The 25,621-nt window shown below is 42.3% G+C and overlaps 1 protein-coding gene across 1 annotated transcript in view; it reads left to right on the top strand.

Annotated features, from left to right (window-relative positions):
- Positions 1-24,603, top strand: part of dctn1b (dynactin 1b) — a 31,577-nt gene extending 6,974 nt beyond the window's left edge. Inside the window, exons 5-29 of the mRNA XM_070841802.1 lie at positions 5,854-5,871; positions 8,267-8,287; positions 9,097-9,267; positions 11,990-12,187; positions 12,388-12,592; positions 13,065-13,143; positions 13,286-13,445; positions 14,658-14,762; positions 15,284-15,475; positions 15,677-15,793; positions 16,064-16,216; positions 16,314-16,474; positions 17,130-17,298; positions 17,460-17,528; positions 17,702-17,914; positions 18,094-18,255; positions 18,682-18,813; positions 18,920-19,048; positions 19,621-19,763; positions 19,859-20,025; positions 21,226-21,353; positions 22,009-22,195; positions 22,658-22,731; positions 23,369-23,458; positions 23,927-24,603. Of these exons, the coding sequence (XP_070697903.1) occupies positions 5,854-5,871; positions 8,267-8,287; positions 9,097-9,267; positions 11,990-12,187; positions 12,388-12,592; positions 13,065-13,143; positions 13,286-13,445; positions 14,658-14,762; positions 15,284-15,475; positions 15,677-15,793; positions 16,064-16,216; positions 16,314-16,474; positions 17,130-17,298; positions 17,460-17,528; positions 17,702-17,914; positions 18,094-18,255; positions 18,682-18,813; positions 18,920-19,048; positions 19,621-19,763; positions 19,859-20,025; positions 21,226-21,353; positions 22,009-22,195; positions 22,658-22,731; positions 23,369-23,458; positions 23,927-24,064 (3,381 nt within the window). The 3' untranslated portion in view covers positions 24,065-24,603. The remainder of the gene's footprint in view (positions 1-5,853; positions 5,872-8,266; positions 8,288-9,096; positions 9,268-11,989; positions 12,188-12,387; positions 12,593-13,064; positions 13,144-13,285; positions 13,446-14,657; positions 14,763-15,283; positions 15,476-15,676; positions 15,794-16,063; positions 16,217-16,313; positions 16,475-17,129; positions 17,299-17,459; positions 17,529-17,701; positions 17,915-18,093; positions 18,256-18,681; positions 18,814-18,919; positions 19,049-19,620; positions 19,764-19,858; positions 20,026-21,225; positions 21,354-22,008; positions 22,196-22,657; positions 22,732-23,368; positions 23,459-23,926) is intronic.
- The last annotated feature ends 1,018 nt before the right edge of the window (positions 24,604-25,621 follow it).

Raw genomic sequence — 25,621 nt, 5'->3', positions numbered from 1 at the left:
GTCACCTCGCCATGCTCTGGTCTGTTTTTATCGGTTCGACTCTGTGGCTCTTGGTGTCTGTGGTTTGTTGCCTCTGTGTTTGTCTGCTTTCTGTGCATTTTAAAGCATGTTGAAGTCTTCGGTAGCCGATTGATTCTCTGTCACACATGACAACGCTTAATGATCATTTAATCGATAATTTACCAAAGTGTCCTTTTACTTTTTTAATCTAAATCCCAAGAGCCTCTAGGAAAACTGTTATAGTGGTTACTTCTGCAGTTGGAGCGCAGACAAATTTCGCATTTTCGCAGATAACGCGTGTGAAGGCACTGTGGGTTTCTGAGGAGGCGTTCACAGGTTTTAAGGACACAGTTTAACTTTTTTAGCCATCTTAGTTTCCTCCGCTCGTTGCCTCCTCAATCTGTGAAAGTTAAAATAACGTCTTGTGATCTTAGACGGGTGTGACAGCAACGGGCTGGTTTTGGTTTAATACCCCAAAGGATTAGTTCATTGACAGAAATGTATTTATCATCACTTTGGTTAATCGCTTGACTGTTTAGGTCAAGTAAAAATGCAAATGAAAAATCTAAATGTGGGATTTTGCTGTTTTTCCTTTATTATCTCAGTATGAATAGAATATCTTCAGGTTGGGACTGTTAGTCAGACAAAACAAGTCAAGATGTCACATTTATGTCATATTTATGGACTAAAAGATTAATCAGTTGTGCTTAAAAATCAACAGATTAATTGATAATAAAAATAAATGTCAGCTGTTTGAGGCCTTTGTGCTTTCATATCCCTCCTGGTCAGCTATCAGTAAGGCTCCACTTGTTCATTTGTATTAATAATTAAATGAATTCATCTGTCTGCGCACATTTTAGCTGTTAAAAACTCCTGCTGATTAGAAAAAAACCTAAAGATTTTATTTAAAAAATCTTTAGCTAGACAAGGACAGAAAAACGTTCTGCTCCATCTGGGAATATTTTTGTGAATTTCAGTAAAAGATTTAAACTATCAAATATATATATTATAAATAATGCCTTAAATGAGTGAGTAATGAATCTGGAAAAAAAAGAACTGCAGTGGATTTTAGGATTTTTATTTTTGTCCTGAGACTCCTACTGGATTTTGACAGCCTATGGGTCCAGAGTGTGAGTCAATTTTAGTCTTTTTAAATAATTTTTCCTCACTTTTACACCCACAAGTGCATTAAAACCCTGCTACAGGAGCCTGTTTAAGCTGAACATGCCTAGAAGAACACACAAGAGAAATGCTATAGCACAGCATGATACAGTATGTTGTGACGTTAACTTTTCACGTTGTGCCACTCGGGGTTCATCATGACAGTCCAGTGCTCTTTAACAGACGCCCTCCGCTGAGTCATACATGCAGGCGTTCCTCACTGCGCTGCCTCGAAAATGTCAGACTGTGACCGAGCTGAACTCAGCCGCCCTCCTGCCTGCAGAGAGCAGACCTGCAGAGTATGGATTTCCCGTCAGCTCGGATCTACTTTATCGTCTCCTGCTCTGCATCTCCTCCTCAGGCAGGCTGACTTTCATCATCAGGAGCTCGGTTTGATCAGGAGGCTTAAATATTCTCAAACAGAGTCCAGATCTGACTGACGAAAGACTTTTGAAACAAGCAGGGAATAGATGATGCTGTTTACAGACAAGGTAGAAATGTACATGTGGGAATTCACTGAATTCCTGAATAACACAAAATACCAAGAAAAGGCAAAATATCTTCTAAATTCTGAAGTGAAAACTAAGTCGATACTTACTCGCCCACAAGCTGAAGCTCAACATAAGAGCCATTTAGTGCCATAAGCCTCTAAACAACAGCTGTCTGTTTCTGTTTCTATGTCAATCAACCAATTGATTCATCGGCTAATCATTTCAGCTGTGCTCAAGTTTAATTTATAACAAACCAACATATTTTTTTCCAAATTCTTTTTAAGTTTTATGTACAAAAATGTTGCAAAGTAACTAAAGCTGTCAGATAAATGATGTGGAGTCGAAGTGGCCTGAAAAGAAAAGACTCAAGTAAAAGTTCCTCAGATTTAGCAATAAGTGTACTTAGTTACATTCCACCATTGTCGCTCCTATTTTCATCTGTCCCCTGGAGATTTGAATAAACTATGTATTTGTATTGTTTAGATAATCGTCTACATCTGGTCGTCTGTTTAATTTGGTTGTCAAATAATGAGCACATTCGGCTGCAGCCACACTCAGGCGTGTGTGAGGTTTGCTCCGTGTGGACTTTGTAGATCAATACAGAAAACTAAAGCGATCACAGCAGGTTTGGTTTCAGCAGTGTGGACTCACAACAAAGCCAAATAACAAATGCATACCTCGATAAACACCTGGATTAAACCCAGATTATTTGTTTGTTTTTTTTAAGAAAAGCTTTAGGAGCGCACACAGGAAGTGTCTGTGCTTTTCTTCAGCCCTGAGTAGTGTCTAAACCTCGACACATGAGGCCTTTAATGATCCCTGAGGAAACTCAGGGTGGAAAATGCCTGATGGTGACTGTGGTGAAGGTATCAGAATTTCTGTCAGCTCAGATCTTCTCTCGTGGATTTTGGTGAATGCACAGTAACAGGACACTGCTCAGACACATTTTCCTAGTGAATCGCTAACTGACACTTTGGAAATGGGACAGGCAGACAGAGAGGATGATGGGATTCCTGACAAGTTGAATTATCTGGTCAAGTCCTCGTCCCATTATGGGCCTCAAAGTATGAATTCAGCTATAAATATGATGACATTGTGTGCTGACAGACTTTAGGGAGATGTGTCCTCTTCAGCTCCAAGTGGGAATTTCACACGTGCATGAAGCCAAAAACAATGTAGCCTTCAAGCAATTCACTATGATTTTTGTCCTTGTGCTATTATCAATAAACATCCTCAGTCTGAGGTCACGTGAAACTTGTTTTGCTCGGGCAGAATGAGCCGAGCGTGTTTGGTTCTGCTGCGTTCAGGCTTCCTGGGCAGTAACTTTATCCCCTTTTTGTCCCGCTGGAGGCTGCAGATCTTCCCTGTGTGTGCTGGGAAAGCAGGAACTTGACACCGCTCCGCCCATCCCATCATCCTGTCTGTCTGTCTGTCTGTCTGTCTGTCTGTCTGTCTGTCTGTCTGTCTGTCTGTCGGTCTGTCGGTCTGTCGGTCTCCCATCACTTCAGCGGTGGATGTCCTCTCAGAGCGGCACTTAGTCAGTGTGGTGGAGAGAAAGCGAGAGGATTACAGAGGAAGATGTTTAATATTTCAGCAGGACAGATTTCCCTCAGCTGCTCTGTAATGGATACACATAAACTGTTTTTCTTTCTGGATCAGCAGCCCAGACTCTGAATCTCTGCTTCTCTCTCCTATGGTAATAATCTCTCCTCTCCCTAATCCTCTCGTCATCAATCATATAATCTAACAAAGAGACACTACGCAGCCTGTATTTACTATATCATCATTAAGTTTCAGTCTCAGATTTCCTCTGCAAACTCTCACGCCCACAATGTGAACGTTGTTTCAGCTAATCAGAGTATCGCCACTGAATTAATCCTCCTCCATCGAGCTCTCTTCCTGCTGAGAGGAGCAGATTAGTGGAGCTGAGGAAGATGGTTACGATGGCTCTCACCCGTTTAGGAGTGAATTACCCTGTTCAGTCACTTTTTACACTAAAACCTCCTTTTTACTACAATCAGTATTATCAACAAAGCTCCAGACTGTTTGAGTCTTAATTCCTGCTGTGATCATTCTGGATGTCTTTAACTCGTTTTAGAGCCACTCGTCATCGCTGTGTCCTTCTCTTATTACAGTAACCAGTTTAAAACCAATATTAATATGAAACAGACCTCTGAATTACTGCCCACATTACACATTTTTTCCGTATTTCAAACAGTAAAATATATGAATAATAAAGTGAAAGTCCCTTAAATATCTCCTTATCTTTTATTAGGCCACTGTGGGCAGTGCTACATTATCTAGGCAAACAAAAGTTGCTATTGAGCCAGTTTTTAGGAGGAGACTGACCATCGACTGTATATTAGAAGTGGATGTAGCTTCTGAAAAGTGAAGCCAATGTGGAGGAGCATTAAACCTGCATTCTTTCCAATGACCAGCAGGGGGCGACTCTGCTGGTTGCAGATAGAAATCCAAATTAGTGGAAGTCTATGAGAAAATGAGCCAATTTCTTGCTTGATTTATTAGCTCAATATACATTTTCCTAATGAGTTTGTGGTCTCAGTCACTAGTTTACAGTCTTCTTCTACACAGCAGGATGTTCATTTAGTACATTATGATCCCATTTAGAGGAAATGGATAATAAAGCTGACTAACCAATCAGAGGCGGCCTTTGTGGAATGAACGTCACTTCTGGCTCCAAAAAAAACCAACATGGTGACGCCCATAAAGCCAAACTCGACGCTTCAAAACGGCGGTCGACATAACAATGGGTGGCATCACGGTCATCACGTCCACTTATATACAGTTTATGCACTTGTCCAATACTTGAGTCAGGAAAGCAAACCTTTCTTTTGTATATTAAATTGTGTCTTTTAAATGGTCGGTGTGATGAAGCAACTAGATTTGTCAGGCATTTAACTAGACACTCCCAGTCTTTATCATGATACATACATTGCAAAATAACAGTACATCCATATATCCATATATCCATATTGCTCAACCCTGTTGACTATATGAATGACTACACTTCCATTGCATTGAATAAAATATGAAAATAAATGACTTAATACAAGGAGTTTAAATAAGTGTAATTTAATCAGGTAAAAGAGATATATGCATATGAGATATATCTGTTTTAGGAGGCTTGTATAAAATTAGGCCACAAAATGCTACAAAAGACAACAGGTATCAAAATCAATCATCAAAATAAAAAAAAATTTGGAGCAAAACTTCTTTCAAAATTGACTTGAATTTACCACATGAGTCCCTCTGTACATTATTCCAGGAAGAGGTGTCGGATGTATTTAAAATAAAATGAAAAAAGATTAAAAAGACATCTTACATCTCTGTAATTTGTAAAACAGATCAGGTTCAGGATTCCTCGTCGCTTTTGTCTCGTGTTAATGGGCCCATTGGAGGGCAAGGCGACTGTTGCTAGGAGACAAAAGAGGCTTGCATCAGTGTTGTCGCTCATTCACCCCTCTCACCCCCGCCCTCCTCTGTCTCACATCCCTCTCCTCTGTCTGTCCCCCCCGACACCGTCTCACACACGGTCTCACCCATCCCTCCCCCGTCTGTCTGTGGGAGAGGTGGTGATGAGTGGGTGAGCGGCAGCCAGCATTGGAAGGGAGAGAGGGAGGGAGGGAGGGAGAGAGGGAGGGTGCACAGTGATGTAATGCAGGAGCAGGGCATTGGCTGGGCTTAAAAATCACAATAAGCAGAGCGAGAAGGAGGGAGGAGAGGGAGGAGAGGAAGGTTAGGGGAGGCGAGGCGTCTCCTGTGAGCAGTAGCAGGTCGGAGGCTCGCGGCAGCAAGATGTCAGAGTCGTAATCGGAGCAGAAAGGAAAAGGAGGCACCGACTGAGGGCTCCGGCTAATGGATTATGAGAGACGCTGAGAAGGAGGACATAAAGGAGGACGATAGCAGGAGGAAAGGACGGAGGGAGGCAGGGAGGGGGAGCCTGGGAAAAAATCGCTGCAGCCATTTGCACCACTGCAGCTTCCCGGCCTGAGTGCCTGTCTGTTCGGCTTCAGCTGTCTGTCTGTCTGTCCGTCCTGAACCCGGTCTCTGTGGATCCAGCATCTTTTCCTGTTTTATCACCTCCCTGTGTGTGCGTGTGTGTGTGTATTTCTCAGTGACTGTGTTTTATTTGTGTGTGTGTGTGTGTGTGTCTTCTTCTCTTGCAAATATGATGAGACAGACTCCTGCACCCCGGAAGGTACAGAACTAATATGACTGTCCTTTTCTTTTGGGTTGTTGCTGTTGTTGTTGTCATCAGTTTATTTTGTTGGCAGAGCCGCTGGTAACGTCATGCTTGGAAGTTTAAGTTATTCCTCATTTCATTTTAGCAGGAATTGCCCTTTTTTTCCCTCTCAAGTGATATTTGATATTCTCAGTGGAAGTTGAAGTGTACCTGCAGCTTGGTTGTGCTCTTTTTTGATCTTTTTATCCGTTTATTTTTCCCTCTGTATTGATTTTTGCTAACTTAAAGTGCCTTTTTTGCAGAATTATTTCATGCCTATACATGTGTAGCTTTTTAGCATTTTATTTGACCTCATCACGCTGAAGCCATGCCTTCCACAGCGCTTCAGGCCAGTGATTGTAGACCATCAGACGAGAGGCAAATGATTTGTGGGTTGCAGATGTAGCAAACAGGCTGATGTGATTTCAGAACAGCCTGTTCTAGTATCTACAGCGCGACACTATGGCTTAAGAGGGCTGTCAGCTCTTATTTGGTACAGCTGTTAGCTCGGGCTAATTTCTGCTGAATGGTCCGCCTCTAATCCAATAAAGAACGCTAACTAGCCGAAGGGCCGGCCGAGCCCAAGCTGAAGCAGAGAGAGTCAGTGTGCAGAAGACAGAGGACTTAAAGCGAAAGGTCGAAGAGAAAAGACAGCGAGAAGACTTCAGAGTGACTGTTGTAAAAAATGTCTGTGCAGACGTGCGTTAAACTGTGTGTTCATCACTAAGAGAACAGACTTGACTCTAGTTTGATCACCAAATAGTGACGGCTGATGTGGAAAACATCATTAAAGACTCACTTCAATATCAAAGTAGAACAAATCACTGAATCTCAGCTAAATGTCCATTTATTATTTAATTTTTGATATTTTAATCATGCTTTATTTTAAGGGTCCATAAATTCTTTGCAACTTCTTGATAACTTTCTAGTAACTTTCTAGGAAAGAACAATGTAATTTGTTGTAGTGCTGAACTGGTACTGAACATGCAGTTTGTAGTTCAACATGTATGAAGAAGAAGGTTTCCAATAATAAATGTATCATGTATAAATATTTCTTGTCCTATAATTAGGACCAAATTACATCTGTGTTCTCCAGGAAACTTTCAAGGAGATAATTAAAAGGACTCGTTAAAATAAAGCACCAATAATTAGTAGTCATCAAACTAGATTGAACATCTACAGTACAAATTCAACTATTATTTTGGTTAATCGATTAGTCGATCGAAGGAAACAAATTTCAGCAAAAAATGCCCAAAATCTAGGTTTCAGATTGTTAAATTTGAAGATTTTCAATAGATTTGACTTTGAATTTTAGACCGTTGATCAGAAAAAAACAAGAGATTTGAAGAATTTACCTGAACTCCTGATTTAGTTATTCCTCGGACCAAATGATTAATTGAGAAAATAATCATCAGATGAATTGATAATCAACATAATTGTTAGTTCCAGCTGTTACTATACAGTTTATTGTTCTGTCAGCTGCTTTTTTGGAGCATGAGCATAGACATTTTGGTCACAGTTTTATAAATCTTAATAACAGAAGTAATAAGTGCTGGATTTCATTTTTGTGCAAAAACTAACATGGAGACATTAAATATTAATACTGTGGGATTGATGAAAGATTTCATAAGCCTGCAGATAAACTGCATCATCTTCAAACATGAGTAAACTAATATTGATTGACTAAAAATAGGGTTAGAGTGTAAGTGTTGGATTGTCTCCACTTTCTTTAGGATGCTCTTTGTTGTCCTTAACATTAAATCTCTCCTTCTTCTTCAGACAGTTTCATCAAAATAATGTAACCTGGACAGACTCTAAATTAATTAGATGAGAACAAAGGGTGGATATTTCTCAGCACACTTCGCTGCAAATCCACTCCTCCAGTCTGCTGGGTACCGTGTCCGAAACACGCCATGTAGCCGGATAACAAGCTATTATCCCAGCGCTGTCTAGAGCATGAACAACAGAACTGGGTTTCCTTTCCCTCGTCCCCTGACACACAATGCAGTCATTTAGGTCACAGCGGCAGTACCAGCCACAGTGTCCACGTTGTTACTGAGGTTTAGAGAGGAGACGAGGCCCTGGAGACCAGCTAGGGGAGGACAGATCAGGAAGCAGAAGCAGCTCTGCAGGGATGCTACACGATAATGCCTCCATTTCAGCGCTTTTCCGGAAGTAAAAGTTTTTTTTTTTGGTAGTAAAGCAGCAGGATTCATCTCACTTTCATGCATCCATTTTGTCTTTTTGTCTGTGATTTCCAGTTTAATATGAACTTTGCCTTGAATCACTAACCCTGGCTGTTTGTTTCCTTCCCTTCCTTCCTCTTCCTCTCCTGACCTTTGACCTTTTCCACCTCCTCTCCTCTCCTCAGACCACGGCCAGAAGGCCCAAGGTGAGCCCAGTCTTTAAAGTCTTCAGGGCGTCCCATTTCTATGAGACTACATTAATCACGTGTGATTGTTGTTTCACTTCATGCAGCAGTGTGTTTGTGTGAGTGTTGTGAGACAGTCGTGACAATACATCACCACACATGATGCCAAATCCATTTTTCATCAGTATTTATACCAATATTTTTATACTCAGTACATTACAGACTCCCTCATTGCTGTGTTTTTCTCCTCTCATTTATATTTACAGCACAAATACTGTTTTCTGTCGCCATCAAATATTGATGTGTTCAACATTTGGCTTGCAGGTGTAGTCGCTGTTGCTTTTGTTCAGTTTTGTCCTGTTTTTGTTGTTGTTTTAATTCGTCCCAGATGGGTTTGCACATTAATCAATTGCTTTGTTTGCTCTCTTATTTTGGTTTTATGTATTATTTAATTTTGAGGATTTTTTCTGTCGTATATTTGTATTCATGTCAAATACAAAATCAGATCTATGGCCATCATGGAGGTCCGGTGAAAAAGTGGTTTGCAAATACAAAAATACACATATGTAAAAATAATACCATGACGTGGATGGGCATGGTTCAATTTGGAGTAATAATAACTATATATTTTTATATATTATATGTTTTATTATATATTTGTTGCATGTAACCGTATGTTGGACCTCCATTATGGTCACTATTACATCATCAGACCGCCATTTACACCCAGTGGGACCTTTCATTGTTTTTTTATCCAGATTTCTCAGGGATCAGTTTTCTTTTAAATATCGAGTCATGTTCATCATTTTTTCCCGCCTCGGTTCCTACAGCAGCCCAGCCGAACCGCAGGTGGGAAGGGGGCTGCATCCGGCTCGGCCTCGGCCTCTGCTGGGGAGATGAGCAGCAGCGAGCCCAGCACACCGGCCCAGACCCCTCTGGCAGCGCCGGTCATCCCCACCCTCCACTCCCCTGGAAACCCTCCACCCCCCGTCCCCAGCAAGGTCAGTGTCTGCTTACAACATCTCGCTGTGGTTCACATTGAAGTGGATGTTTTACAACCAACATGAATGGGGAAACGGCTACAAATGAGAGATTTTACTGGTTTATGTTGGAAATAGATGACTAATACTAGTGATGTGGATACATTTTGCTCTTTAAAAACCTATAGACATGTCTGTAATCAGGAGTAAGACGGACGGACGGACGGATGGTAGACGTCTCTGATCTTGTTGACACGTTGTGCACTGAGGTTTTGTAACGGCACACAGCGTGCCAACAAGATCAAAGACGTCTTAGGACTCGGTGCATAAGCCGTAGTAGCAGAAGTGTGGGAGTTAAATCAGATGTGACATCTTCTTTCTATAGCTCCTATAAATATACAGGTTATTTTAACAAAGCTGTCAGATTGTATTGGTGTCATTTAAGAGTCATATGAAAAAAAATCTGAAATGAGCCAGAGGCCTTAAGTGGTATCTTAAAATGTCTCTCTCTTAATTAAAGAGTTTGGTCTAGACCTGTTCTTTATGGAAACATCTTGAATAACACTGTTATGAATATCCGCTATATAAATAAAAATTGATTGATTGATTGATTGATAAGGCAACATAAAAAAAAATTAGCTGAAAATACCAGAAATTCCACTCTAATAAACGTGAAAAACAGCATATATTTGATCATACTTCATATTATAGCTCCATAATCCAGCCATCCATTGATCTTCAAAAAGCTAGCTGTAGTGTATCCCAGCATGCACTGGGTATGAGACAGTGTAAATCCTGCACAGATTAGTCAACTACAAAACAGATTATTATTTAGATATTTGTTTCTAACTTAAAATCATAGTTAAAAAAGGTTTCCACACACTTAAATCTAAGCAGTGTATTATTCTTTTTCTATGCAGTGCAGTGGTCATCCTGCATTATCTAATTTAAGATAATGAAAAAATAGAAATACATAAGTTATGGTGGTGAATATGTGTTTGTTCAGCTGGGAGACTTAAAAAAAAAAAAGCAGGGCTTTGTTGGTGAGGGCACATTGCTTATCAATAACACAGTTGCTGTGTCTGAAATCCACACTTAATTCTGACTGTAGGCAAGTTTTGAGTCTGTAAAAGTGGCAAAATAGTATACTGAAAGCAGAGTTTTCATATTAAACAAGCTATAGAATTAGTCTGCAGTACAACAGACCACACCTGTAAGGTAAGACTGACCTCTAAGTCTGACCTCTCAGTAATTGAGTCAAAATAATACAAAGTCAAATGAGGGATTTTTTCTTAATCAAACAGTTTAAAAAACAGCAAAAAGCACCTTAGCTGAAAGCAGTCTGGATGTGATCATGTATGTTAACATTTCTTTCAATAGAGTCTCTTCCTTTGAGCTGTAAAAGGTTTTGAGTCGTCCATAAATGGTTGTATGATGAATGCATTCAACCAACGTGTCAGGAGAACCAACATCATCTGGAAATTCAGGGATGTACGGTGCGGTGACGTCTGCGTAGGTGTGAAAGTGTATTTGTGGCACTGATGAATGCTAAAAGGACTGAACTCCACAACCTCAATCACACAATATGGATAGAAATACATACAGTTTTGCATCTGACTTCACCAGTTTAAGTGTTTTGTGCAGCAGATTTAAAGGCGGCCTTAACTGGAGATAAAGAGGAAGTGTTTACGTTTCAGCTGAGGACTTTTAGCCGCCGCTGCTTTTCTGAAATGAGCCACGCAGTTCAGTAATCGCTGAAGTGTTCAGCTCTGGAGCACACCGTCAATTAAGCACGATTAAGATCCTTTCCAGGTCCAGATGTTGGCCGACATGCACGACACATTTGCTTAATTTTCTTTGAACTCTTCGTTAAACACAAGCAGGGAACAGTTTGAGTCTCTTGCCGGCGATGGAGAGAAGCAACGTGTACATTTGTAGTTAAATGTCAGCGGCCATCACTTTAGCATTTTGTAAAAGTCAGCTGCCATCTGGTGTTAAACTTTAAGGTGGAGATAATCAGCCTGATTTGTATTTTATCCCCTCAGGAGGACGTCGCTATGGAAACACAGGTGCAGTGATGTGGTGTGATGTGATGTGAGGATTTTGCACCTGGTGTTGAAGTGTTATTTTTTCTCTCACTAATATTTTAACAAGCTCTCAAAAGTGTGACTTCTAATTGGTGTGCGAGGTGGCTCTGCCTCTGTTCACGGAAGAAATGCACATTTATTTACAGAATGAATTATCCTGGTGTTCAGTGGTGTGAGCTTACGTGTGTGGGCAGATATTTATTACTGTTTAAGCACACATTGTGTGTGTGTGTGTGTGTGTGTGTGTGCGTCTTGGCGAGGCTGCTGTGTGTGTTGATGCTGGATTTCTCCTCTCCACAGGTGGAGTCACTGCATGGCTAGTGAAATTAAAGCTTCCTAACACACAGAAAGATGAAAGTGCTGAAAGCTTTAAAGCTGATCCATTGCGTTCATCAATCCCTGAGGGGAAAAAACAGAGGGATCATGAAAGTGAAACCACTGCAGAAATATTAAAGACTGAAAAACTGTAGTAATCGAGCAGCGTTGAAGCCTCCGTTTGTGCCAAACAGTACTTTTACTTCCCGCAGCGGTAACGTGTGTTGAAACTAACTAAATCTTGATTTCTCCTCCATCTTTCCTGATGTCACTGATCCTCCATTTTTCTTCCTTTCTATCCTCTCATCCACCCTGCATCCTCCGTCTCCTCCTTAATCCAGGAGGAGGAGGCCCTTCGTGCTCAGGTGAAGGACCTGGAGGAGAAGCTGGAAACGCTGAAGATGAAGCGGACGGAGGACAAGGCCAAGCTGAAGGAGCTGGAGAAGCACAAGATCCAGCTGGAGCAGCTTCAGGAGTGGAAGACCAAGATGCAGGAGCAGCAGGCCGAGCTGCAGAAACAACTCAAAGAGGCCAAGAGGGTAAAGAGAACAGCTGTAGATGGATGGGTAGATGCTGGAGAGGTTCTGAAAGCTCAGATCAGTGGTCCTGGTCCTACTGCATTATCTAATTTAAAATAAAGTAAATCTAGAAGTAATCTAATCAATCAAAAGACCCCAGTTTTAAAGACTGTATTAAGACTATACAGACAATGTACATGACTGAATTTTTCTCTGTGTAGGAGGCAAAAGAAGCCCTGGAGGCGAAGGAGCACTACATGGAGGAGATGTCGGACACAGCGGATGCGATCGAGATGGCCACACTGGATAAGGAGATGGCCGAGGAGAGAGCCGAGTCTCTGCAGCTGGAGGTCGACTCCCTCAAGGAGAAAGTGGACGAGCTCACCATGGACCTGGAGATCCTCAAGCACGAGATTGAGGAGAAAGGTGCTGCAAACACACAGAGACGGAAACAAGTTTTACTATGAACTTTTTTTGTGCCCGTTTTGCTTTTATTTTAATTTAAAGGTTTAAAATTGAGCAATGCAACACCTCAGTTCTATTATAGCGACTTGGTAACATATTCTTAACCCTGAATTATCAAAAAATATTTATTACATGATGACGTGTCAGTCACCTCTTGCTGTAGGTAGTAACTGAAATACATTTTCATTAAGGCAACATAGTTTAGTACACAATTGTTTCAGTCTTCAAGGCTTAACAACAGAAAATTTGTTACACAATATAAAAACATAAACCTGTGAGCTGTTAAAAAATAGCTAAATGGTCTCATTTAACAAATAGTGAAAGGCTTCTGTGCCTTTCAGGAGGAAAAATGAAATAATTTAAAAGTGTTTTAATCCCTGCAGAAAACAGGACATACGTGTCGTCCTCAGTAGTGTTTCTGGGTTTCTCACAGGCTCGGACGGTGCCGCCTCCAGTTACCATGTGAAACAGCTGGAGGAGCAGAATGGCAGACTGAAGGAAGCTCTGGTCAGGTAGGTGTGCTGACGTTTCATTAAATGGACCCTTCACCCTGCAGGAAAACCAGAAATTAAATTCATTAAAATTGCCAATAATAAAGGTTAAGAGAGAAGCTCTTGATCCAGATCGTAATGATGTTTATCCTGTGTGCGTCAGGATGCGTGACCTGTCGGCCTCGGAGAAACAGGAACATGTGAAGCTGCAGAAGCTGATGGAGAAGAAGAACGTGGAGCTGGACACTCTGAGGAGCCAGAAGGAAAAACTGCAGGATGAGAGGACGGCGGCAGAGAAGACCATCGATGAGCTCAAAGAGCAGGTCAGTGCTTCAGTCTGTTATCACACAGGCTCCTTAAAACAGAACATCTGACTGGCTGAGCTGCTGCAGCTATGCAGGGACATAAATCAGTCGGCAGGCCACCACAGTCCGCCTCCTTACTCACTGGTGGCTCAGGGCCCGGCCCATACAGCGCTTTAGTGCCAGCGTCTTTTTTCAGTTGTTCCCAACAAGGAGGGAACATGTGAGCTGCATACACAGCGCGTTTTTCCAGAGAGCTACGACTGTTTTGTTCGGCCACACTGAGACACTTGTGTCGCTGCTGTTGAGCCCTTACAGGCAAACAGTCACATATTAGATGGGGCAGGACTCATCAATCATCAATCAGTCAATTACTTTTTGTCATTTTTATGCACAACGCAAAAACTAAATAGCATTTCACAGCGAGTAAAACATTTAAAATGTTTAGTGCAACTTATATAAAGTACAGTCAGAGCAAGAGTAGAATAAATATGGGTGGGAAACATAGTTAAAAGACAGTGTGGAATAAAATACCATCATTTAATTAATAATTCATAATAATTAATATTGTGGGGGGAAGAAGCTAAGAAGTTATTCAGCCATGTTGTGGTCCTGGAGCGAATGCTCCTGTACTTTCTCCCCGATGGCAGGAGAGAGAAAAGGCAGTGAGAGGAAGTGATGCAGTATGTGATGCTGAAGATGGCTGTCAGAGCTGGAGTGGGTCTATGATAGAGGTGGAGACGCTGTGGTGGTGTCACTCTGGTGACCAAGAAAATGGAGGAGAAGCTTCTTATGGCCATGTCTGGAGCTTTGTGACATGTTTCCCCGCTCCATCTAACTGTAGCTCTTTGGGTGAGCTGATGATATTTACGGTATTGTTGCCCCCAACGAATCGTGTCACACACCCTCATCCTCCTCAGTCTACAGCTGAGCGATGACAGCGGGGACATTAAGCTCATCAAGCATGAGGGCAGGCTGCCTCTGGCTCGTGCTCACAGTGGAAAAACAATGTCAAATGAATGAATAGTTAAAGTCTAGTCTATCAGAGTGGTGATATGTTGTCATAGAAACAAAACCGACTTCATACCAGAAAAAAGCCCTACATGGACGCAGCCTTTACCCTTTTACTTTTTTTAGGAAACTTATTGTAATGTGAGCTTTTAAAGCTGATGACGGCTGATGGTTAATGAGTCACAATGCCGGTGTTTCTGATGCTGGTGTGATTTGTTTCAGGTGGATGCGGCCTTGGGGGCGGAGGAGATGGTGGAGACTCTGACAGAGAGGAACCTGGACCTGGAGGAGAAAGTCAGGGAGCTGAGAGAGACGGTCACAGACCTGGTGAGTGAAAATCACAAGATTAGATTAATAAAAAAATGATTCAGTTCATTCATTTAAGGAATCTGAGGCTTCTCAGCTCCTCTGCGTGTATTTATAGGACTGAGGTCAGAGAAAATTAAAGTGCCACAGTTTGCTGATTCATTTCAGTATTGACATCGACGAAGGTCTTTAATATGTGTGTGCTGCCCTCTGGTGTTTGTGATCACTGTGGTTAGTATTGAGCTGAGTTAGTATTTAAAATAGGACCTCTTATCTATTAATCAGGATCTGAACAAATGACACTTACCTTACTTTAGATAAAAGCAGATTAAAGATGCAATTAAAATGATTTTAGAGCTTTTAAAACAGTTTGATGTAAATGTTTGGGAAAAACAAAATACATCCAGGAGTCAAAATATTTTCCATTTCTAGCAATAAACAGAGGAAGAGTTGGGTGGTCAACTGAAAAACCTCAGCAGAAATCTACATCTGTCTCATCAAAGGACTGCCCAGGTTTATTGGTCACTGTCTCCAATATTCAGGAAGCTATAAATGAGATGAACGACGAGCTGCAGGAGAACGCCAGAGAGACGGAGTTGGAGCTGAGGGAGATGTTGGATCTGGGCGCCGCGAGAGTCCGAGAGGCTGAGAAACGTGTTGAAGCTGCGCAGGAGACTGTCGCTGATTACCAGCAGACCATCAAGAAGTACCGCGAGCTCACGGCCCACCTGCAGGTACAGACTACAGCCCAAGTGGTTTTCTATTTTGTTTTGTTTTTTATGGATCCTTGTAAGTTCTGTGCTGATTAATACTTGGACATTTTGTGATAATATTCATAGAGTTTGGTTGTAGCATATTTAGCATGTAGCACGCCATGATCATACATGTTTCTGTCTAATGATCGGTGCTGATTCTTCCTCTGTGTGCTGCTGCAGGAGGTGAACAGAGAGCTGACCAGCCAGCAGGAGGCCTCAGCGGAGCTGCAGCAGCAGCCGCCAGCAGAGATGTTTGATTTCAAGATTAAGTTTGCAGAGACGAAGGCCTACGCCAAGGTCAGAGACAATAAGAGCGCTCGGGTCTGAATAATGAGGAGTTTTAAGAGGCGTGATAACGTTAAATTTGATTCAGTATCGACCTGAATGTCCTTTCTTCAACTCTCCTTTGATTTTCTTTGGCTTTAGAGTTTGTAAAGTTAAAACTTTAAAAGCTTTTATTTTCAGGCCTGTGTATTACTTTTATGTTTTTGAGATTAGCTCTAAGTTGTGTTTTATGTCGTGTGTGTGTGTGTGTGTGTGTGTGTGTGTGTGTGTGTGTGTGTGTAGGCCATTGAGATGGAGCTGAGGAAGATGGAGGTGAGTCAGGCCAACAGACAGGTTTCTCTTCTGACCTCCTTCATGCCCGAGTCCTTCCTTCGTCACGGCGGAGACCACGACTGCATCCTGGTGCTGCTGCTCATCCCCAGGCTCATCTGCAAGGTAAACACTTCACTGTTCAACCACACAAGAGGGCTGCAAATCAGTACTTTTGAATATTAAAACACCTGTGTGTGTGTGTGTGTGTGTGTGTGTGCAGGCTGAGCTGATCAGCAAACAAGCTCAAGAGAAGTTTGACCTGAATGAGAACTGTGTGGAGCGGGCAGGACTGAGGGGAGCCGCCGGGGAGCAGCTGAGCTTCGCTGGTGGTTTGGTCTACTCGCTGAGTCTGCTGCAGGCCACGCTACATAAATACGAGCAGTAAGTTTTCACCACAACAGGAGAGTCTGAGCACTGAGGGAAGAGCGACAAGCTTATCTCCACTTAATTCGCACTTTTGTGTGGTTTTTTGAGGAGCTGTAGGGGAATCCTTTTTTTTGATTGTCATACCACATCACACTGCATGTATGTACTGGATATAGTGAACATATCTCAAGTGGTAAGAAATCCAGCTCAGCTAAATCACGACATTTATCCCATTCATTTTCATTGAATCCTCATTTAAACAGGTGGCTCGTTCAGACAGGGATAAAAAATAAATAAATATATACATATACAGTTTAAACATTGACAGACGCACATCATACGTAAGAAAAACATCATGACACTCAGTATGACTGAGTACAGAAATATAACTTTTTATGTGTTTAAGGTAAATGAGAGAATGCAAACCTATTTGTTTTTGGAGTTCATTCCATTTGCCCACTGTTTGGTGCTTTAGTACGACTTTTCCAAGGATCAGTGTGGACGAGAGGTCCAGCTAATGTTAAGATGTCCTGTGACCTGAAGACCTGAGTGCTGTAAAGCTATAAAACCTTATAATTAAACAACATACAACATGCTCCCTTCTGTTTGTTAAGGAGGACAATCGCACCTTTTCAAACATGTTTTGTGTGTGTGTGTGTGTGTGTGTCAGGGCTCTGTCTCAGTGCAGCGTGGATGTCTATAAGAAGATCGGCTCTCTGTACCCGGAGATGAGTGTCCACGAACGTTCTCTGGATTTCCTCATCGACCTGCTGCACAAAGACCAGCTGGACGAAACCGTCAACGTGGAGCCGCTCACCAAGGCCATTAAATACTATCAGGTGCACTCATGTAGTCCATACACACACACACACACACTCACACACACTGTTATAGATGATTATTACTAATTGTTATTCTTAACAATTAGGGAAATATGGACACAAATCACAACTGTGTGTGTGAGAGTTCATACTTACCTGTAAAACGACTCCTTTCTCAGCACCTGTACAGCATCCACCTGGCAGATCAGAATGAAGACTGCACCATGCAGCTGGCTGATCACATCAGAGTGAGTACTGACGTCACCCACAGGCCGGGACCACATCCCACTTTATCCTTTAAAACACAGGAAGGAGTTCACTAGCATTGCTTTTTCATATATTGTTGGAAGTACATCTTTGTCTTTAAAGTCCAGTGAGCTTGTGAGTAGTTGAGCATCACCTGTTGTGTGTGCACGTGTAGTTTACCCAGAGTGCCTTGGACTGTATGGCGGTGGAGGTCGGCCGTCTGCGGGCGTTCCTGCACGCGGGTCAGGAGAAGGCCGACCTCGCCGTGCTGCTGAAGGACCTGGAGACGTCCTGCAGCGACATCCGACAGTTCTGCAAGAAGATTCGCCGCAGGATGCCCGGAACCGACGCACCGGGCATCCCAGCTGCTCTCAACTTCGGACAACAGGTAACCGCGGCAACCAGACCTCACAACTGTGCAGTCCACATCAAACGTTACATTACTGCATCATTTCAATTATGATTTCCTCTGTCATTACTCACCATGAAATCTTAAGTAGAATATACACCAACATACAACTTCACCTGGTTGTGATAACTTCAGTGACTTTGACCTTTGACCCTCAGGTGTCGGACACCCTCTCAGACTGTAGGAAACACCTGACCTGGGTGGTGGCCGTGCTGCAGGAGGTGGCAGCGGCTGGAGCTCAGATGATGTCGCCTCTCGGAGAACAGGAGGGACTGTCGGCCGTCAAGCTGGAGGATGTGGCCTTCAAGGCCGGAGAGCAGGTTCACTCATTGATAATTCAGTTTCTATGTGTCGGAAACGGCTCAAAAACAAGATGAGAGGGCTCATTTGGTCTTTAAGGCTTAGTCCTAACCGCAGCGGTCTGGGTTCGATTCTGACCCACCTTTCTGCTGTAAAGCTGTAAAAAGGCCAAAAAATAATCTAAAAAAAACAGTGACAACTCTGACCAACAAAGATCAATCTAAAAAAATCATAATCTAATTATTATTATCATACTAAATTGTGTCCATAACAGAGGACTTGTGGACTTGAGTGGTAGTTATGTGTGGCAACTAAAATTAAATCAGTTTAGAAATAAAGGCGCCTGAGAACTGTAAAGTAAAATGTGAATATTCATGTGTGACGTTCGTGACCAGCACAAATTATCTGACAGCTTTGGTTACTGACAAGCACGCTGTCATTTTCAGATTTATGGATCCCAGGGCGCCAACCCCTACGAGTATCTGCGGCAGTCCTGTGGCATCGTCATAGCAACCATGAACAAGATGGCCACCGCCATGCAGGAGGGAGAATACGACTCAGAGAAGCCTCAAAACAAGGTGAGCTAGTGTTGAGAAGGACGATCCTGTCAGCCGGAGCAGGTTTTGTTGCTGACGGCAGGATTAGATGTTTTGTCTTGACGTTTATTCTGTCGTCACCTGTCAGAACCCTCCACCTGTGGATGTGCGAGCGGCGGCGCTTCGTGCTGAAATCACTGATGCTGAAGGTCTGGGCTTGAAGCTGGAGGACAGAGAGACGGTCATCAAAGAGCTGAAGAAGTCTCTCAAGATCAAGGTAGGTGAACACGCCGAGCTGCTCCTGATTACTCACAGAGTAAAAACACAGTGAACACAGAGCTGCTGAGCTGAGGGTGTGTAAAGTAAATTAAAATAGAACGACTCACAAGAGGAGTTTTAGTTCTGGTAACTATCAGATCAAACTGCTATTTAGTATCAGTCACGACTTCTTAAGTCACAGCAGCAAATTTTTGATTTTATATAATTTTTTCCAAATAAAAACAGAAATATAACACATTGATGACACTGAGCATCGTCATAACAATGTCATAAAAAGATTAATAATAAAGCCAAGAATAATAATAAATAATAAAGGTAGTAATAGTGATACAGCATTAGTCAGTTATGATAAAATTAGATTGTTTGACAATTAACCGACCAGTTAAACCAAACTGCAGCTATTTTAATATGAAAGACCAAACAAAACCCTGAAAAGCCACTCAGGGCTCCAGTCGATCACTGATTACCTTCAAACGACTCATCGGCGAATCAAGAGAGTAACTGTCGGATTAACCAACAGTGACAAATGAAAAGGTTTGTTGGATGAACGCTGTGTCTGTGTGTCGTCAGGGAGAGGAGCTGAGCGAGGCGAACGTCCGCCTCAGCCTGCTGGAGAAGAAGCTGGACAGTTCGTCCAAAGACGCAGACGAGCGCGTTGAGAAGATTCAGACCCGCCTGGACGAGGCCCAGACGCTGCTGAAGAAGAAAGAGAAGTACGAACGACGTGCGACCGATTCAGACGTGAGGAGTGGTGACGTCTTTCCACCAGACGTGTAACGACTGTGTGGCGTTGTGCTCCTCTCTGCAGGGAGTTCGAGGAGACGATGGACGCCCTGCAGGCCGACATCGACCAGCTGGAGTCGGAGAAGGCCGAGCTGAAGCAGCGAATCAACAGCCAGTCAAAGATGACCATCGACGGGCTGAGAGGAACCGGCCCGTCGGGAATCGCCTCCATCGTGGCAGGAGCGGCAGGAGGTGAGTGGCGGCAAAACCACATGACCATGAATTTACAGACGACAAGCTGAACGCACTGAAGACGGCACATCGCTGCACAAGCTGGTGTCTCCTATCAGTGATGTTTTCAGGTGGTGGTCACAGACAGTATTCTGATACGTGTCTGGTTGTTTATCGTCATTTTAACTCCTTTTGACCCGAATAACCACTGACCTCCTCTTTGTCTTCACTCCTCTTCTTTTTAATCTCGTACTTTACCCTCTGCAGAGGAACAAAAAGGTATCTGCCTGCTTGTGCTCACATGTCTTGATGACGCTGCATGCTGAGTTTTGTTTCAAACAGAGCTAAACTTGACAATGAGACGAGTTAACCATGCATGGTCAGGTACATACTACACGCATGTTTCATTCAGGGTCTCTGCAGGTCTTGAAAAGTCCCATCTTTGGTCCACCAGACAGAAAAACCACCTGAACGGCTCATGTGTAACAAGCTGGGACTCAGATGTTCTTACATGTTAAAAAAGTTGTTAAAAGTCTTAGATTATCTTGGTGAACCCTGCAGAAACCCTGTCATTAATCCATCAAGACTGAAAAGGTTTTATGTTATACCTATTAATTATTATATTTCTATTTTTTTCTTGATATCTTGATATCTCACTGTCTTTACAGTCGTGCATGTAGCACTGGAGTAAGAAAATAAATGAAATGGGCACAGAGGTAATCTAAAAAAATAATAATAATAATAATAAAACAGAGTAAAAAGATATCTAAACTCAATTAACAATTAAAAAACACCCAGTTGACCGAGAGCCCCCCCGTCCTCATCTACCCTCATAGATATTTTTTGGATTATTGTTACCCATTTTAGTGTTTTAGCAGGTGAAGGTGGAGCCACTGCGTTCAGACAGTCGGGTAGTTTGAGGCGTCATGTTTTATATGATCATCACAAGTTAATGATGTAAAGTCTGAAATGTTGAGGAGCAGAATTATAACATACAAAGCAGAAAGTGCTCTTAGTTACACTCACCACGATATCGTTTGATCAAATGCTGTGAACAAAATGTTTGTTTGGATGTGAAAACTTGTTTTTCATTTAAACTGAGAGCATGAAGGCAGGAAACTGCATTTAGTGCTGACGTCACTGGACAGTTTGTATTTATCAAACACTAAATGAAGTGCCGGTCAGGTGACCCTAACGCAGCGCACCTCCTCTCACTCACAGCGAACATGATGGCCGGTGTCGGTTCGGGTTCGGGCGTCCAGGTGATCGACTCTCCTCTGCTGACTCAGCAGATCGAAGCTCAGAGACTCTGCATCAAACACCTGAAGAACGAGAACAACAGACTGAAGGTACGAGTCAACTCAACATCTCACCTGTTAAACAGACCTTTTTATTTTTTACATGTAACTTCAGGCTCTCAGGAGACTTAACACACTTATGAACTAACATTTAAATTGTTGTGACAGATTTATTATTATTATATTCAAGAATAAACTTGACCTTTCAAGATTAAACTCAACAATACAATCTTCCTCCTCTTCTATAGAGCAACATTTGTTCCCTTGTAACAAACAAGCCAAACAAATAACTTGAAGTAGTGGTTTATTAAATGTCATATAAACTGAATAACGTTGTTTAACACGGTCAAAGCTAAGACGAGTGAACAATACAAAGACACTGACCTCTACAGTCGCATAAATATCTCCTTTTAATTTGTCAAATCACGACGGTCACACCTAAATTAAGTCTTATTATTTCTGTACACAGAGCAAAGAATTAGTGTTCATCTTTCAAAGACAGAATCTTGAAGTCTTGAAGATTCATGTCATTAAGTCTTAAATTTGCATAAAATTGAATGGAGTTTGGTTTGACAGCTCCATTTTTGTGCTGCAAATGTGGACCCCACGTTCGCTGAGACCATCTTTACCCTCAGAAGTCCATTTTCCTGTTAAGTCTGGATGAACTGAGTCCACAAAGCTTCAGTCTCATGTTTTCCCCTCACAGGCCGAGAAGGTTCGCGCTCAGCTCGCCTCTCTGCCGCCTCTTCATGTGACCAGACTGCCCTCCAGAGACGGGGGCCGTCCTGAAGTGCTCTCCAGCGCCCTCTACCGCAAGACCGACCAGCTCCTGGAGACTCTGCTGCAAATGAGCGCCAACGTCAAGGTGGTGGACATCACGGGGAAATCTCCAGGTGAGGAAGATCTCCCTCTCATGCCACCAAACCCAGATGAAGAAGAAGTTACTACGCTCATCCACATTTCAGTTTTACTAAGCGCTCGAAGAAATAATATTTACAGGTGTCTCTGGCTGTTTTTTCAGGCTCTGCAAACACTCCTAGAGCTGCAACGATCAGTCGATTAATCAATTGACAGAAAACTAATCAGAAATGATTACTGTGATAATCAACTATCACTTTTCTAATGTTTAAGTCGTTAAATGCAGCCCTACTTCCTCGTTTTCTATAAAAATTGAGGCCACACTTTCATTCTTTGTTTTACACCTGAAGGGAGTTATGTGTTATTTTCTAGGTTAATATAAGTGTTTGTTTTTGACTTTTTATGACGAGTAGCTTTGTCGTGCTGAACCGAGGGAAGCATCTTAACACAACCTTCGCTGCCTGTTTGAATGACAGATGTGTTTTGTTGTCCTGCAGTGACGCCTGGTGCTCAGCTGCTGGAACAGACGGCCAGACTACAGTCCCTGAGTGACACCCTGGGCAGACTGAAGGTACACACACACACACACACACACACACACACACACAGATCTGTCTGTACTAGTGAAGACACTCATGACTGAGGCCTGCAACACTGTGAATCCTTAAAATGTCTTAAATTCACATTTACTGATAAAAAGGCCTTTAAAGTATTGAATGCTCCACCTGAACATTTAATATTTGGCCAAAACCAGTTTAATTCAAATGTCTCGGGCTTTAAGACCGTTCTAGTGATCATTAAGGACAAATGTTCTTTAACTGAACCACATATTGTTATTGCCTCATTATTATTTTTAACCTGACAGCAAATGGATTTGTACTTGACTATATTTTGCAAAATTGGCCTTTAAATTTAATTAAATGATGGTATTAAAAAGTCTGAATACATGTAGACACCCTGTGACCATCACAGATAAATAAACTAAAACACTAACCGCAACCATAACCTGACTAACTAAATAAAGTCTTAACTCCTGAGGTTGGATCAGGAAAATGATCCTCACAAAGATGGTTTAGAAACTACATTTGTACTCAACTATACAAAGACGCACACACACACACATTTTTACGACTGCACGCTCCAAGGCTTTACAATAAAACTACAATCTGCACAAATTCAGTAATAATTCAAACGTCGTCCTCTGTCAGGATGAAGTGGCCGAGCACGTCGTCAACCAGCAGCCGGGAGCTCGAGTCTCATCTGATTTTGCGACGTTCCCGTCGACCTCGTTTGTTAAGGTGAGAGCGACACACACACACACACACACACACACACACACACACACACACACACACACACACACACACACACACACACACACACACACACACACACACACACACACACACACACACACACACACACACACACACACACACACACACACACACACACACACACCTCATCGCTTGTTTCACATTTTCTCCACAGGGGAGTTCTATTTTATTTTTTTTCAGAGTTGTTTTTAGTTTTCCCCCAGTAGCTCTAATTTAAGGCCTCAAATGACTTTCAACCATTTTAATTTCTTCTGGGTTTCACAGGTTTAGTTTAGTTCTGCAGAAAGCACAAACCTTTTCTAAACTCCCGGCCTGGTTACTCCTCCTGTTAGCCTTGGGTCTCGGTCTCGGGTCTTTAGACGTGGTTAAGAGGACTCACCGTCGTCTCTGTGCAGCTCTAATCCTGACCGACTGCTCCTCTGTCTTTAGGCGAAGGAGGAGAAGCAGGGCGACACGGTGCTGGTGGGCCGGGTCATGGTGCCGTGTCTCCGCGGCCAGGAGCAGGTCCACCGCCTCGTCCTGTCTCAGCTTCAGCTGCAGAGAGTTCACAGTCTGCTGCGGACCTGAACGTCACCTGCCTGCTGCACCAACACAACACCACCACCACCAACACCAACCCTCCCCCATCATCATCATCGTCATCATCGTCATCATCGTCATCATCGTCATCAGCTTGGCAGCCTGGTTTCCAATCCGGGGCCAAAGAAGTCAAACCACCAGTGGTGAGATACAAACCTGCTTCTTCTTTGAAAAGCAAGTTGATCTGAGAGTCTGATCCGGTTTGAGCAACGATTTATCTACAGCCGATTAACAGTTTTGATAATTGATTCTTTGCTTTAGTCACTTAAAGCAAAAAGGCCAATCATTCACCGATTGCTGCTTTTATTTGCCACATGACGGTAAACTGAGCTGATCTTTTTATTGAACTCATCTGAAGATGCCTCCGGTGGGTTTGGTAAATTACATTCACCGTTTTCCAACATTTTATCAACAAAATGTTTCATTGAGAAAATAATCAGGAGATTAATTAAATAAAATCTCATTTAATGAAAATAATTCCTACTTGTAAGCTGAACTACAGTTTTTAGTTTCTGAAAACCTTTAAGCAAAATCCACTTCAGACCAGGAAAGCATCATATTTACACTACGTCTACACTGACACCACGATCAATTACATCCATCGATTACATTCAACACTGTGACTTCGCTCTGTGATATAAAATAATTAAACTGTAAAAACTGGATCTTCACAATGTAACAACAACAATGTGGCAACTTTCAGGCGGCTGGCAGATTTTTTTCGTGCTCCGTCATTGGTCTCAAATCAATAATTGACTTGGATGAAACTGCTCTTCAGTTCACAGCCTTGCATGCTGTAAATTATAGACAGACGATCGTAACCTCATCCTCACCTTAAACGTCTACATTTTGGCTTTTAACGGCCACTTAAAGACACTTAAATCTGCACTGCTGCCTGCTGCCCAGACCTGCTGAGTCTTTTTTGTTGTTGTGTAGATTATTAATGAAGCTCCTCTTTGGCCCTGGTGTGGAACCTGCAGCGTTGTTTATATTCAGCCACATTTCTGTGTTACACTATTGGCGCTGCTGTTAACGCTACACAGGATAACGAGGATCATGACTTGCGTGTTGTAAATTTCAAATCAGGTGTCACTGTTGTGTGCTCCATTTTTATAACTTAACTGTCTAAAGGGAAAGAAGGATTTACTGTATGTTATTTAGAAAAGACACTGAAAAAATAATAGTTTTGTCCATTTAAAGCTGTGGGCATTTTACTGTGGTTTGATCAAAGAGACTTTTTGCACATAAAACAGGTCCTGAGTGACGGGAGAAACCACAGAGGAGAACAAAGTCCTTCACTATTCGCTTGGATGTCACTTTATTACCTGACAAGGGAACGACGTTACATCCAAGTAAACAGAGTGGAGGATTCAGTGTTTTGCCCTGTGGTTTGATTAAAACCTGCACAGAACAAGAGAAGCTGATTAACCTCAAGGGATTTACCGTGTAAAACTCAGATAAAATTCTTTTGCTTTTGCAGGTTTTTTCATGTTTATTTAAAATCACAGATGAAGCATTATATTGGTTTAAATTATTCAGTATTTA

Source organism: Pempheris klunzingeri, chromosome 13, assembly GCF_042242105.1.
Source record: "Pempheris klunzingeri isolate RE-2024b chromosome 13, fPemKlu1.hap1, whole genome shotgun sequence".
Classification (NCBI taxonomy): domain Eukaryota; kingdom Metazoa; phylum Chordata; class Actinopteri; order Acropomatiformes; family Pempheridae; genus Pempheris; species Pempheris klunzingeri.
The sequence above is the reverse complement of the archived record's forward strand: the minus strand, read 5'-3'. Positions and strand labels throughout refer to the sequence as shown.